The 14,339-nt window shown below is 43.5% G+C and overlaps 1 protein-coding gene across 1 annotated transcript in view; it reads left to right on the forward strand.

Moving 5' to 3' along the window:
- The first annotated feature begins 1,322 nt into the window (after window positions 1-1,322).
- The window catches only part of LOC120944069 (fibroblast activation protein alpha), a 153,051-nt gene continuing 140,034 nt past the window's right edge, over window positions 1,323-14,339 (forward strand). The window contains exons 1-2 of the mRNA XM_040357857.1: window positions 1,323-1,433; window positions 6,045-6,123. Coding sequence (XP_040213791.1) covers window positions 1,428-1,433; window positions 6,045-6,123 — 85 coding nt within the window. The 5' untranslated portion in view covers window positions 1,323-1,427. The remainder of the gene's footprint in view (window positions 1,434-6,044; window positions 6,124-14,339) is intronic.

A 14,339-nucleotide genomic window follows, 5' to 3' on the forward strand; every position in this document is an offset into this window, starting at 1 on the left:
TGCCCATATTTGGACCAGCTCTTTTGATGTCAGTAGACAGCGGACTCCAGCCCATTGTCAGCTGAAAATGGGTGACAGGAGTGCAGAAGGAACTGCATTTTGTGATCCACAGGAGAAGTACAGCCAAACAAGCTTTGGCTGTACTTTTCCTTTAATATCATTGGTGATGTCAGTGGCAGTTAGTCAGTTGCTTCCAACTTCAGTTAGTGTCAGATTGTCCGCTGCACTATTGCAGTCCTGTTACAAGTCGTTGATAAATACTTATACCATAGTTTGTAGGTGCTAAAGGCTTTCACACAAACAAATCAATATACACTTAATAGGATAAAAAAAAAAAAAAAAAAACATGTAGCGGAATACATTTTGGCTAACATTCATGAAGAGATTTTTTTGGATGTTTTATACCAGAAAGTAAACATGATCGTTTTTTTTGTCAAAAATGTTGATCTTTTTTTCATTTATATAACCCAGTGGTGATCAAATACCGCCAAAAGAAAGCTCTATTTGTGTAAAAAAAAATGATATATATATTTTTTTGAGTTCAGTGTTGCATGACCGCACAATCGGCAGTTAAATTAGCTCAGTGCCAAATAGCAATAAAATGGCCTGGTCATGAAAAAAAAGGGGGGGGGGGAATCTTCCAAAGCTGAAGTGGTTAAACAATACAGAGAAGTCTGCAAAATAAGTTCACTATACTAAAGGTTCTCAAGTAGAGGTCCACCTTAAGTATAGCGCGATCTCTTCCCTTTTTTGCATTGTTGTTTGTGTGGTATAACACTTTTTGATCGCTGCTTTTTTTTTCCACCTTAACAAGCGCAATATTTTCCTTTTTACCACCTTAAGTATAATAGTTAAGTGTAAGTTGTAAACGTGTTGTACATTTTATATACTGTATGTAAATTGTTCCTTTGGGTCCCCTATATGTAATTTAGAAAGCTCAATACTCATGTTCTATGGCCTTAGATGCACCATGTCCTTTATTTTGCCGTTCTATACAATTCAGTCCCTTTAGGAAATGAATCAGAGTTTTTCCTCTGAGAGTCATTTTTCAGATTGCCTTAGACGGCTGATTTTATTACCTTCGACCCTGGTGGTTTTACTAAAGACATATGGTAATAATTTAATCATTTGCACCGTTGTGATTTAAACTGTTGAGTCACGGGAAGGATACACATTGGTGTTAGCGATGTAGTTACGTTTAAAACTGGACAAAGTTGCGATACACTCTGGATCCGCCCAGTGTTCTTTCGAAGCAAAGAACGCCCATGAAGTCTGTTTTCAATTCCTTTTTTTTTTTTTTTTTTTTTTTACTTTTTGCTTTTTAATCTGAAAACATTTCAGTTAATTTTCAGGGTGAATGCTGAGTGAATCACAAGGAAAGGTCGGGTGCTCTGGCAGTTCGTCCTTCTTCAGCAGCTCCAGCAAGCATGAGGGTGAGTGGCCTTTTTAACTAAATATATTTAAAAGATTTACTTTATGTATCACTTTTTTACTATGTGGTATTACGGAAATAAACGACCAGTAGGGGAACATGTGCCGGAGAAAAAGAGAACTTAAAAATGCAGCAGTTAAGTGTAAACTGAACAGCACATGTTTGCCAAGATATCTTGCATTCTCATTAACAGTGACAATGGGAAATACATTTTGAACATTTATTTGCAGCATCCAAACACATCGAGAGTTCCATCTCTGCTATTCTATTCGATTCAATACTAAATACTTTCACCCCCTTCCTGCCCAGGCACATTTTGAGCTTTCAGCACTGTCACACTTTGAATGACAATTGCTCGGTCATGCAATGCTGTACCCAAATAGAATTTTTGTTAATTTTATTTGAGACAGATATAGCTTTCTTTTGATGGAATTTAATCACCACTTGGGTTTTTTATATTTTGCAAAAAAAAATGCAAATCTTGAAAAATAAACATTTTTTTAAGTTTCTGTAATTTTTTTGTTGCACTGATGGGCACTGCCAGGCTGCAATGATGAGCACTGATGAGGCTGCATGGATGGGCACTGATGAGCTGACACTGATGGACACCGATGGCCACTAATGAAGCGACACTAATGGGCAGTGATGAAGAGGCACCGATGAGGCTGCACTGATAAGTGGCACTAATGGGCACTGATATGCTGAACCGATGGACACTGATGGAACTGCAATAACAACCAGGGCACTGATGATCAGTGCCCTGATTATCAGTGTAAATATCAGCTGTCACAGGAAAGCCAGCTATTGGCTTTCCTTTCCTCATGGGATCAGCTGTGATTGGACACAGCTGATCACATGGTAAAGAGCCCATGTCATTGGCTCTTTACTCTGATTGGTGATGCACTGTGTCCGAAGGACACAGCTCATCACCGATTGCCGAACACAAGCGGCATGAAATCTCTGAAATTAAACCTATGTGGCAAAAAAAAAGAAAAAACATGCAATGAAAGAAAAGCCTTAAGCCTCGTACACACGATCAGTCCATCCGATGACAACGGTCCGAAGGAGCTGACTGATGGTCTGTCGCGCCTACACACCATCAGTTAAAAAAACGATCGTGTCAGAACGCGGTGACGTAAAACACAACGACGTGCTGAAAAAAACGAAGTTCAATGATTCCAAGCATGCGTCGACTTGATTCTGAGCATGCACGGGTTTTTAATCGATGCCTTTGCATACTTACGATCGGTTTTGACCTATCGGTTACCAGTCAATCGGTTAAATTTTAAAGCAAGTTCTCATTTTTTTGACCGAAGGTTAAATAACCTATGGGGCCTACACACGATCGGTTTGGACTGATGAAAACGGTCCTTCAGACCGTTCTCCTCTGGCGATCCTATCGTGTGTACGAGGTCTAACTCCAGGCACAAAATACCTTTGCAGTTGGCTTTGCAGTGGGCCCGTCCTTAACACTGCAAGGGTTAAATGCTCATTGAGCCTAGGGGGTAGAACCAGAACATGTATTACTTAGCTGACCCCCCTCTAGCAGGCTCTAACTCTATTCACTGACCATTAATCCTGCATTGTACATAGAGAGGGTAAAGGCCCATACACACGATCGGATAATCCGACAGGAATTGTGTGATGACAGGCTGTTGTCGGATACTCCGACCGTTTGTACGCTCCATCGGACAATTGTTTTTCGGATTTTCCACCATCATATGTGGGATAGCATGCTTTAAAATTGTCCGCCAACAAATGTGTGTTGTCGGATTATCCGATCGTGCGTACACAAGTCCATTACACAAAAATCCAAATGACAAATAAGCATGCTCAGAAGCAATGCTAACCATAACACAACATTAGCAGAAGTTGCCCAAAGGGTGGCGCTAAAGAGCTGAAAAAACACGTTGTTTCGTGTTTGTTCGCCGATAATTCTTTTGACGTTTGTATGCAATACAAGTTCCAGGCCAACGCCCTTCGGACAAAAGTCCTACGTTTTGTCCGATGAAAATCCAAACATGTGTACGAGGCTTAAGTGTGACTGAACAGCTTATAGAGGAGGGTTCCTGGGAACCGGTGGCACAGATTGAAAAAACCTGCTGGATCAATGAGAAACTGACTTATACAGTCTCGTCTACAACCTGCTAGACTTGAGCATTTAATCCTTGCACTGTTAGTGGCCCCACTGCAAAGGTTTTTAACTTTTTGGTTGTGCTCCTTAAGTTAAACATGCCATAACTGCTGATTTGTGCGGTCCTGTACTCATTTATTGATCTTAAATAATAACAGCAACATCTACATTAATTTAAACTGCATTATTACCAGGGTTTTTTTTCTCAGAGAATAGGTGCAGGAACTCCCTACTTCCGTGTCACCTGTTGTGTCCACCCCCTAACCACCTCCGAGCACCATTCCTTGGTTCCAACCCTCTACTTACTTGCGCCATTCTTTGGTTCCACTCCCTACCCACCTATGAGCACCATTCCTTGGTTCCACTCCCTACCAACCTCCGAGCACCATTCCTTGGTTCCACCCCCTACTTACCTCCGAGCACCATTCATTGGTTTCACCCCCTACCCACCTCCGAGCACCATTCTTTGGTTCCATTCCCTACCCACCTCCGAGCACCATTCCTTGTTCCACTCCCTACCCACCTCCGAGCACCATTCCTTGTTCCACTCCCTACCCACCTCCGAGCACCATTCTTTGGTTCCATTCCCTACCCACCTCCGAGCACCATTCCTTGTTCCACTCCCTACCCACCTCCGAGCACCATTCCTTGTTCCACTCCCTACCCACTTCCAAGCACCATTCCTTGTTCCACTCCCTACCCACCTCTGAGCACCATTCCTTGATTCCACCCCCCTACCCACCTCCGAGCACCGTTCCTTGGTTCCACCCCCTATCCACCTCTCAGTAATGGATTCAGAACCAAGTATCAATTTGTGGTGCTAAGTAATTTGTATATGATAGGAAGTAAAATAGATCCACTGTAGCCAGCAACAATAGACTCTGAACAGCTAGCAACAATAGACCCCTCCCTCAACAGTTGATGTTTTCCAGGAGTATAGGAGCCCTCCAGAAACACTAGATCCTCTACCAGCGACAACTGACCTCCCCAGCAACAATAGACTCTACCCCTGTAAAAATAGATCCCTTCCAGCAACAATAGATCCTCCAGCAGCCAGCAATAATAGACCCTCCGGTACACCCCAGCACCCCTTGCCATTACATACATTCAGAGCTGGAGGTGCCGGAACTGCGTCCCCCCGCTGAAAAAAGCCCTGATTATTACACTTATGCACTTACTACTGGACTTTTTTTTATATTTCTTCAGTTGCTTCCTGGTTTCTGGCCTATATCAAAATTATGTCATACATCCCAGGAGTCTTCATAGGCATATTTTTTCCATTCATCAGGGAGACAGGGAGGAGTGGCTTTCTTAGCTAAGCACAACCCCCTGTCTGCAGGCCTGAGCAAAGGGCAGATGGATTCTGGAACATACATGCTACATGAATCCTCTGTCCTTACTCAGGAATGCCACGGCTATAAATGCCAGGGGGGTGATTTCTCAACAAAATAAACATAGAGACATGGATGGATGGGTGATTTTGATTTGAACATTAAAAACTAATTACATTTTTAGTGCCCAGATACAGTTTAGTTTTGCTTAACCAGTTCCCTACCGAGCCATAATAATATGACGTCGGCAGGAACTGTCTGTCCCTCAGAGTGGACGTCATATGATGTCCTTTGCATTGCGGCCGCTAGGGGGCAATGCTTGTGACCCGGTGCGAGTGCCAAGCGGTCCGATGTCCTGAAGCTTCTTTTCAATCACTCCCTCTTTACTTCCACTCCAGGAATGGCAGCATGGCATTTTTCAGGGCAAGCTTCCTGATAATGACAACAGTGGGTCATGCCTACTTAAAGCGGAGTTCCGTCGAAAAAAAATAAAATAAAAGTCAGCAGCTACAAATACTGCAGCTGCTAATTTTTAATATATGGACACTTACCTGTCCTGGGCGCCCGCGATGATGACACCCGAAGCCGATCTGTCAGGTGGAGGTGCCACCATCTTTGGTAAGGGAATCAGGAAGTGAAGCCTTGCAGCTTTACTTCCTGGTTCCTTACTGTGCATACGAGAGTCATGCTGCGCGATCCCACTGGTCCCTGCTGTCTTCTGGGACCTGAATGTCTCCCAGAAGACTACGAGGGGCATGGAGGAGGTGCTGGACATGGCTTAGGTCGCCGCAGTGACATATGCCCGGAAGTGGGAGCAAATACCTGGATTTCACAGGTATCTGCTCCCTCCTCCCCCCTGAAAGGTGCCAAATGTGACACCGGAGGGGGGAAGGATTCCGAAAAGCGGAAGTTCCATTTTTGGTCGGAACTCCACTTTAATATGCATTAAAACTGCCACTGGTACTCTCTTGAAGTGTGAACATAGCACTGAATAGTATATATATATATATATATATATATATATATATATATATATATATATATATCACTACCTATCTTCAACAGTACTAAACATTGCTGATCACGATGGGTTGTATTGTGTAGGGGGTCCTTACTAGAGTCTCTAACACGATTTTCTTTCATCCAGACATTAAAAATCATAATTTCTGGAGCTGCAGTGGTCCTTCTCATCATTCTGGTGGTCATGATAGTGCTCCTCAAATCAGGTAAGTGGACTTGAAAAGCGTTATCAAAGAATGCTACAATGTGCTGGGGTAGCATAATGTCCAGATATTTGTTGCGTCTTTCATTGGTGATAATTTACTTCTTATTGTTTTCAGTAAATTGTATAGGGCTGTATAAGGGCTCCTGTACATTAGGCATACGGACCTACAAAAAAAAATAATACTTGTCTTGTGGCACCAGGGAGGTACAGCTGCAGCGTATTTTTGCCCATTGAGATGCATTACAGTAAATGCCATGCGAGGCTATATGCACGTAACCGCCGGCACTTGTGTTTACACATGAAGAGGTTTGGGCATAATGCAAAATGTTATGGAAATCCCATCTAGCTAGGAACACTCCAGACTGTCATCCATGTTGATAGAGGGGGGGGGGGGAATAGAAGGAACTCAGAAAGGCAAACCATAAGTAGGTTAAACTTCTGTTTTATTAAGTGTAGCACCTGGTTACTTTACAGAACTGGTGCTAGGTTAAATTTAGAGGGGGTCAGAGAGTTAGGTAACTCTGACCATGTTAATTTGTTCCAATTTGGGCCTCTGTCTCAGCTTTGGCTGTGCTGTGGGCTCATTCTGTCATTCCTGGGGTGCTGATCACACCCCAGGTCGGCAGGTGGCAGCAGTGGAGTCAAGGATGGGGTGGTCTTACCCAGCAGCCTATCAGGAGGAGTTTGCCTCGCTGTGCATGCTGGGGGAGGGTATTTATGGGACAGACACCATTTGCCTGGGTCTTCTCCTCGTGTGGCGCCCACCTTTAGGATAGCCACTCGACGCTGCCCTGGCGAACGGCCTTCCGGAGCAATTGATCTGCCGCTTGGGGACTCAGTAGTCGACTGGCTTCCAACCTAAGGAGGTCCTGGGCTGTCCGTCCTGTTGGAGGAAGCTGTACAGTGGAGAGTCTGCCTGAGGAGTACCAAGAGAGGCTGGTGTTCAAATAGGGGCCTGACCATCCATCGGGGACCAGGGGAGCCGGACACTGAGAGGTTGGATGTTGGCCACCTGTCAGTCGGTACCCTAATTTAAGACTACCTGAAGGAGATCCAGGTGTCAAGTTTACTAAGGAGGATTATCTCCGCTGTTTCAACCATAGGGAGAGACTTCTTTTCCCAAGTTCTGAGTGACATTCTGGCTGCCAGGCTTGTGAGAGAGGCCTGTCAAGGTGCTCTACACCCACTCAGGCTGGAGTGGTGAAAAAGAAAGTATTGTTGGAAGCAGGACTGTTTACCTATTGCTCACACCTTATTCTGCTATCTCGACTTTCGCTGAACCTCTATTCTTCACCAAGTTTTATTGTTTTTACCCGGCTGGGTAATAAAGAGCACATAAAAAGACATTCTGTTACTGCAACTTTCACCAAATACCCCAAGACGGCGGAGGAACACGAGGTAACATGCAACCCGAAACAAACCAGCAGCTCCTTCGGGGGTAGTGCTACATAAGTGTATATAAAGCCAATTTTTTTTTTTTTGTTTGTTTCAAATAGCATAGCAAAGGTTAGCCAGGTTTTTATTGGTACGAAAACGTAAATGGAAGTTCCAGCCCAATGTTAAGAGGTTTAGATACAACTATATTCCATTAAAAAGTTGAGGGGAAAGAATAGCCAACATGTTTGGGTGGTACGAAAACACTTGAAAGCAATGTGAATGGACTAGAAGTGAACTGGACCTTTAATAGTTCTTCTCCAGTGTAATTACAAGCTTGGCCTTGTCAGCAGCTGGTTTGGCTACCTAACCAGCTGCTGACAAGGCCTGTGCTTGTAATCACATTGAGATACTATTAAAGGACCAGTTCACGTCTAATCCACTCATATTGTTTTCAATCAAGTCCTGATGAAGGGGATGTTTTTGGACCCTGGAAACATGTTGGCTACTCTGTAGAATTTTATTGGAAAAGGCTGTATTTTTTTTTTTTTTTTTGGTGTCACTGTCAAGGATCAGACTCAGAGGCTCAGAGGCCAGCAGTTATATCAGTAGAGAGGGAGAGAATAGATAGAGTCTAAGCACAAACTGGTGTTCACCAAAGCTGCTGGTGGTGAAGATGGGTTTAGCTGCATTTAAAGTACCAGGTTACGATCTTTAGGATCACCCCACCAGGAGGTGAGCTAACCAGGGTCAAGTAGCAGATATAGCAGTTAGGGATTAAGCAGAAGCGTAGTTAGTAAACAAGCCAAAGGTCAGTAACATTGGGTTGCAGGCTGAGATTAAGCGGAAACATAGTCAAGGAACAAGCCAAAAGTTGGCAACAAGAGGTAGCAGAGATACAGATGGCAGCAGGAGGGACAAGAGAGAGATATTGGCTGGAAAAGAGCACAATAATCTGTCAAACAGGAAGTGAAAAGGCATGGCTTAAAAAGGAAGTTCATGGGAGGAGCAAAGAGTTCAAGGATTAGCAGAAACAAGGCACAAGGCCAGATTGTCCAATGGATCAGACAAGGTGCTGTCCAGCATCTCAGTTGGCTCAGCGAGAAGAGACATCACCAGACACAGCAGAGGTCCCAGATTCAGACTTGGGTCTGGATACTTAGCAGCGGCGTAATGCTTCAATTTCCATCTTTGTCATATTACTCTACAAGCCCATGGAGATCATTTGGGATGTAGAAGCCAGCTGCTTGGGAACCAGACATCAACATTAATACCAATAAGATAACCTCATGGGTCCAGCACTTTTCCACTTTCCATGTTTTTATTGCTGTCTGTGACCCCAAGAGGGAGATTCACCCTCTCTGCGTAATGTGACCAATATCAATAGGACTGAGAGTGAGGGAAAATCCAACATTTGGCTGGAACAAGAACATAGAGAAAATATTTCAATAGGAACATAAAATACAAATCTACCTAAAAAGTGTAGAAAATATTGTTTTTGTGGAAAAGCAGAACAAAACAGATCTGTTTTAATAAACTATTATAACATGCAGTAACCTATAACAACTAATCAGATTTTAGTATTCTGCAGTCAGAGGATATTACTGGTTGGTTGCTCTGGGTTACAACACAGTGCACTCAACCTGTTCACATTGTGCAGCCTTATGAAATTGTGTCTCTCTTTCTACTATTTATTACACAGAAAAATGAGTTGTAACTATCCTTTAAGATGGTTCTGAAAGCCTGTCCTGACTAAGGGGTCATTTAATGCTTCTGATGTCATAGCTGGAACAACACTCACAGCTGAAGGAACATTAGCCAGAGAGTGTGAAGGATTCAATAGAACACAGTGTGCAGGACGGGTCATGTATTACATTTACTATAATGCCGTTGTTTGTTGTGGAAATGTTAAAATACTCCTTTTGGTGAAAAAAGCTTAACTACTTGCCAACCAGCCTCCGCAGTTTTACTGCGGCAGGTTGGCTTGGTTGAGCAAATTGACGTTACTTTACATCGCTTCCCATTGTGGCCACTAGGGGCACAAACGGCCGGAAGCTATGCGATGGACATTTTTGGGTGGAACTCCGCTTTAAAAACGCCTCTGAGGCCCCGTACACACGGCCGAGGAACTCGACGTGCCTGGCACGTCGAGTTCCTCGTCGAGTTTTGGGATGAAGCCGCCGAGGAGCTCGGCGGGCCGCCTTCTCCCATAGAACAACGAGAAAATAGAGAACATGTTCTCTATTTTCTCGTCGAGCTCCTCGGCGGCTCCATCGAGCCAAAACTGTATAGACGACAGAGTTTCTCGGCAGAATCCGGGTTTTGACCGAGTTTCTCGGTGAATTCTGCCGAGAAACTCTGTCGTGTGTACGGGGCCTCAGAGTTATCCTATGTGTCTATGCACACATAGGCATTTAGGAGCTGTAAGTGGAATAGGCGTTTTCAAGCTGTAAAAAAAAAAAAAAAACAGAACCCAGGGCGTTCTGGAGCAGGAGCGTTAAGCTGTAAAAAAGCCTGACGCGGCTAAACGTGGCTAAACATGTGTTAACGCTGCATCAAACGTTTTTAAGCTGTAGTAATTGGATTTGGGAGTGGAAAATAGAAGAGTGCAGAGAAACTCTGCTAAACAGTAACGCTGCTAAACGTGCATTAACGCCAATGCAAAATGCTTACAAAAGCACGTTTTTACAGCCCCTTTTTCCTGCTGTCGGCACTGGCTTTCTTTGCAGCGTGCTTTTTTTTGTTAACGCCCTGTGTGCATGAGACCTTAAAGTGGAATTACTGTAAGGCCCCTTTCACACGGGCAGGCCGTATGTCCATTTTTCCTCCATCCGTTTTCGGACAAAAAAACGGACATACATGTATCCCTACGGGATAGCGGATGTGAACGGATGAACATCTGCTGACATCCGATGACATCAGTCTCCGCAATGCTCCAAAACTGATGACGGAGGAAAACCCTATTTTTCCATCCATCTGTGGATCGGATTGGATGAAAACGGACAGACGGTCCGTTTTCATCCGATCCCCCCCATAGAGGAAAGCAGAGATCTGACTGGTTTGTTTCTGCACAGTGTGCATAGACAGACTAGTCATCTGCTGGCTCAGCAGGGATTAATGGAGCGATCCCTGCTGAGCAAGCGGATGTCCAAAAACGGATCCGCCCGGGATTTGCACGTGTGAAAGGGGCCTTAAATATTCCAGCTGCTGCATGGGCATGGGGACCGTTACACATACAGTATAATACATAAATTGCATTAGTAGTGTAATGCAGCGTACACACGATCGTCAAACCGATGAGAACGATCTGATGGATTGTTTTTATCGGACCAAACCGATCGTGTGTGGGCCCCATCGGTTATTTATCCATAGGTTAAAAAAAAGCAATCTTGTTTTAAATTTAACTGATGGATACCTAACCGATAGAAAAAAAACGATCGTTTGTAGGCACGTCCATCGGTTAAAAATCCACACATGCTCAGAATCAAGTCGACGCATGCTTGGAAGCATTGAACTTAGTTTTTTTCAGCACGTCGTTGTGTTTTACGTCACCGCGTTCTGACACGATCGTTTTTTTAACTGATGGTGTGTAGGCACGACTGACCATCAGTCAGCTTCATAGGTTAACCGATGGGAAAAATCCATCAGACCGTTTTCATCAGATGGACTGATCGTGTGTACAGGGCATAAGGCATGTAATATATTTTTTAGGGTGGGGTTAAAGTTTAATTTAAAGGGAATCTGTTACCAAGAAAAGTTCATTTGGATTTGAAGCAACTGTAACATGTTGTCCTGGGTGTGTTGGTGTCTGGAAAATGCTATAATGTGGTACACAATTCTCAGTATTCAGCATCCTATACTATCTGCAATAGAGTATGAGGTTAAAATATATATTAAAAAAATGATATCAAGTATACTTTTAATTTTCTTCATTTATCAGTTACTCCAGAAACTTTGTTATTCAGTTACTAGTTGTATAAATGTAAAATGATTTCTACATTGTCTCAGAGTTGGATTCTGATACTACACTGAATGACAGTTTATATTTATGGTGCTTGCATCTTCTACAAAACAAATCCTAATGGACGCATTCTATGAATCTCTACATATAAAATAGCTTTGAAGAAATCTGCAGATTGGGATTGTCCTGAGAGGCATGGATTAAGATGTGTGTTTGGCTTCACAAAATATGCCGAGATCATGGAATATTTGATGCAATCTGTGGTCGGAGTAAAGGAACATTCAGATGACAGCAGTTTTGTGAGAGTGCTTTGAGTCTGATTTATGAAAGGGGAAAGGGATGTTCACTTTGTAACCTGGAACAACTCAGGACACATTTGCTGAGATTTGTACTGATCTCAATGCTGTGTTCAATGTTTGGGTGCAGCAGAGCATTGGCTTATATACAATACATTGCCCTGTTGCTGGGTTGGTTAACCACTTCAGCCCCAGAAGATTTCCCCCCTTAATAACCAGGCCATTTTTTGCGATACGGCACTGCGTTGCTTTAACTGACAATTGCGCGGTTGTGCGACGTTGTACCCAAACAAAATTTATGTCCTTTTTTTTCCCACAAATAGAGCTTTCTTTTGGGGGTATTTTATCACCTCTGTGTTTTTTTATTTTTTGTGCTATAAACAAAAAAAGAGCGTCAATTTTGAAAAACAAAACAATATTTTATACTTTTTGCTATAATAAATATCCCCCTCAAAAAATGTAAAAAAAATAATTTCTTCATCAGTTTAGGCCAATATGTATACTTCTACATACTTTTGGTAAACAAAATTGCAATAAGCGTATATTGATTGGTTTGCACAAAAGTTATGGTGTCTACAAAATAGGGGATAGATTTATGGCATTTTTTTTTTTACTAGTAATAGCGGCAATCTGAGATTTTTAGTGGGACTGCGACATTGCGGCAGACAGATTGGACACTTTTGACACTTTTTTCGTCCCACTGACAATTATACAGTGATCAGTGCTAAAAAAAAAGGACTGATTAATGTGTAAATGCTACTGGTAGGGAAGGGGTTAACACTAGGGGGCGATCAAGGGGTTAAATCGTGTGTGTTTCTAACTGTGGAGGGGGAGACAGATCACTGTTCCTGATTAGTAGGGACAGCAGATCTGTCTCTCCTCTCCTGTCATCATGGAGATGTGTGTGTTTATACACATCCCCGTTCTGGCTCTCGTTTCCGTGATTTCGGGTGGCCGGCAGACATCGCAGGCCACTGGCCATGCGCATCGGGTCCCCCGCTGTGCAGCCGGTGCACGCCTGCTATCGCCCTTAAGGGTGCCGACATACACCTACAGCGATTTGCAGGAAGCATCCGACCTGCCGCAGTATAATGACGCCGGGTGGTCGGCTAGTGGTTAAAGTTGATGTATGCCTGTAGGCACTTTTAGCCATAAATCTAGTTACATGCTCTTATGCCGAAAGCTGATCATACAGTCATAGATTGTTTTTCAAAATCTAACAGATTTCTCCATCCACACTAAACAGCTCTAATTGGATGCAAGCGCTGTGTTCAGTCAAAAAGTTTCCACCTGGCTTCTTTGACAAAAATCTAATGAAAAATGTACTGTATGTTTTTTTTATCTAAATGTTGCTGACAGGGTTGCCCAAAGAATGAATTTTGGATACCTCAGGCAAATTGGACACAATTCTGGTACTCCATCATGACCAGATGGTTTTTCGACCTCGAGGCCTCGTACACACGACAGAGATTCTCGGCAGAATTCGCCGAGAAACTCGGTCAAAACCCGGATTCTGCCGAGAATCTCTGTCGTCTGTACAGTTTTGGCTCGATGGAGCCGCCGAGGAGCTCGACGAGAAAATAGAGAACATGTTCTCTATTTTCTCGTTGGCCGCGTTGTTCTATAGGAGAAGGCGGCCCGCCGAGCTTCTCGGCGGCTTCATCCCAAAACGAGACGAGGAACTCGACGTGCCAAGCACGTCGAGTTCCTCTGTCGTGTGTACGGGGCCTCAGATGTTGTTTTTGCCAAAGGTGGTTTTATCTTTTCATCCGAACCAGGACAATGCTTTGCCTACTTTTCTCACAGGGAGACAAGGCCCTCCACACATTTGATGTGGTTTGAGCTATCAAGGTATATTTAAAGTGAAACTAAACCCTTCTATCGTTTTCAGCAGAGGAAGCTGCCATCTTTGCCTCTGTTTAATCTACAACTGCCATGATGCTGCACATGTGATCAGTTATGACACCAGCCATTGGATGGTTTGACAGTTTGGTTGAGAGCACAACCTATATAATCACACACATAGGTTGGACTTGATGGACTTGTGTCTTTTTTCAACCTCACCTACTATGTAACAACCAATGGGAGTGTTACATTTCCACACGTACCGAAAACAAAACTGTTTTATGGATGGGTTACTTCTGCTTTAAAATTGACTGCTGCAGTTCAGTCAAAATCACTTTTCAACCGTCCTGAAAGACCAAGGAACGGTCAAGGAGCTATCAAGTTGACCATTTCCAATTGGATTCCTTATTTCTCAAGCCTATGGCTTGAAAGGAAAAGTTCTATTGTTTCAGATGATGGTTAATTCTACCTGGAGTGTGGGTGCCTCCTGGACTGTCCATCATCAAGTTACAATGACTCAGATTTATAAAGCCGACCACAGGCGGTTCAGTAGGAACTGGCCAACATTCGAACCATGTATGGGCAGACTGAATGGCCCAGATTCACAAAGGAGATACGACGGCGTATCTCCAGATACGCCGTCGTATCTCTGAGTTGAGCCGTTGTATCTATGCGCCTGATTCTTAGAATCAGTTATGCATAGATCTCCATTAGATCCGTCAGGCGTAAGTCTCTTACGCC

The sequence above is a fragment of the Rana temporaria genome, chromosome 6 (genome assembly GCF_905171775.1).
Source record: "Rana temporaria chromosome 6, aRanTem1.1, whole genome shotgun sequence".
Taxonomy (NCBI): Eukaryota; Metazoa; Chordata; class Amphibia; order Anura; family Ranidae; genus Rana; species Rana temporaria.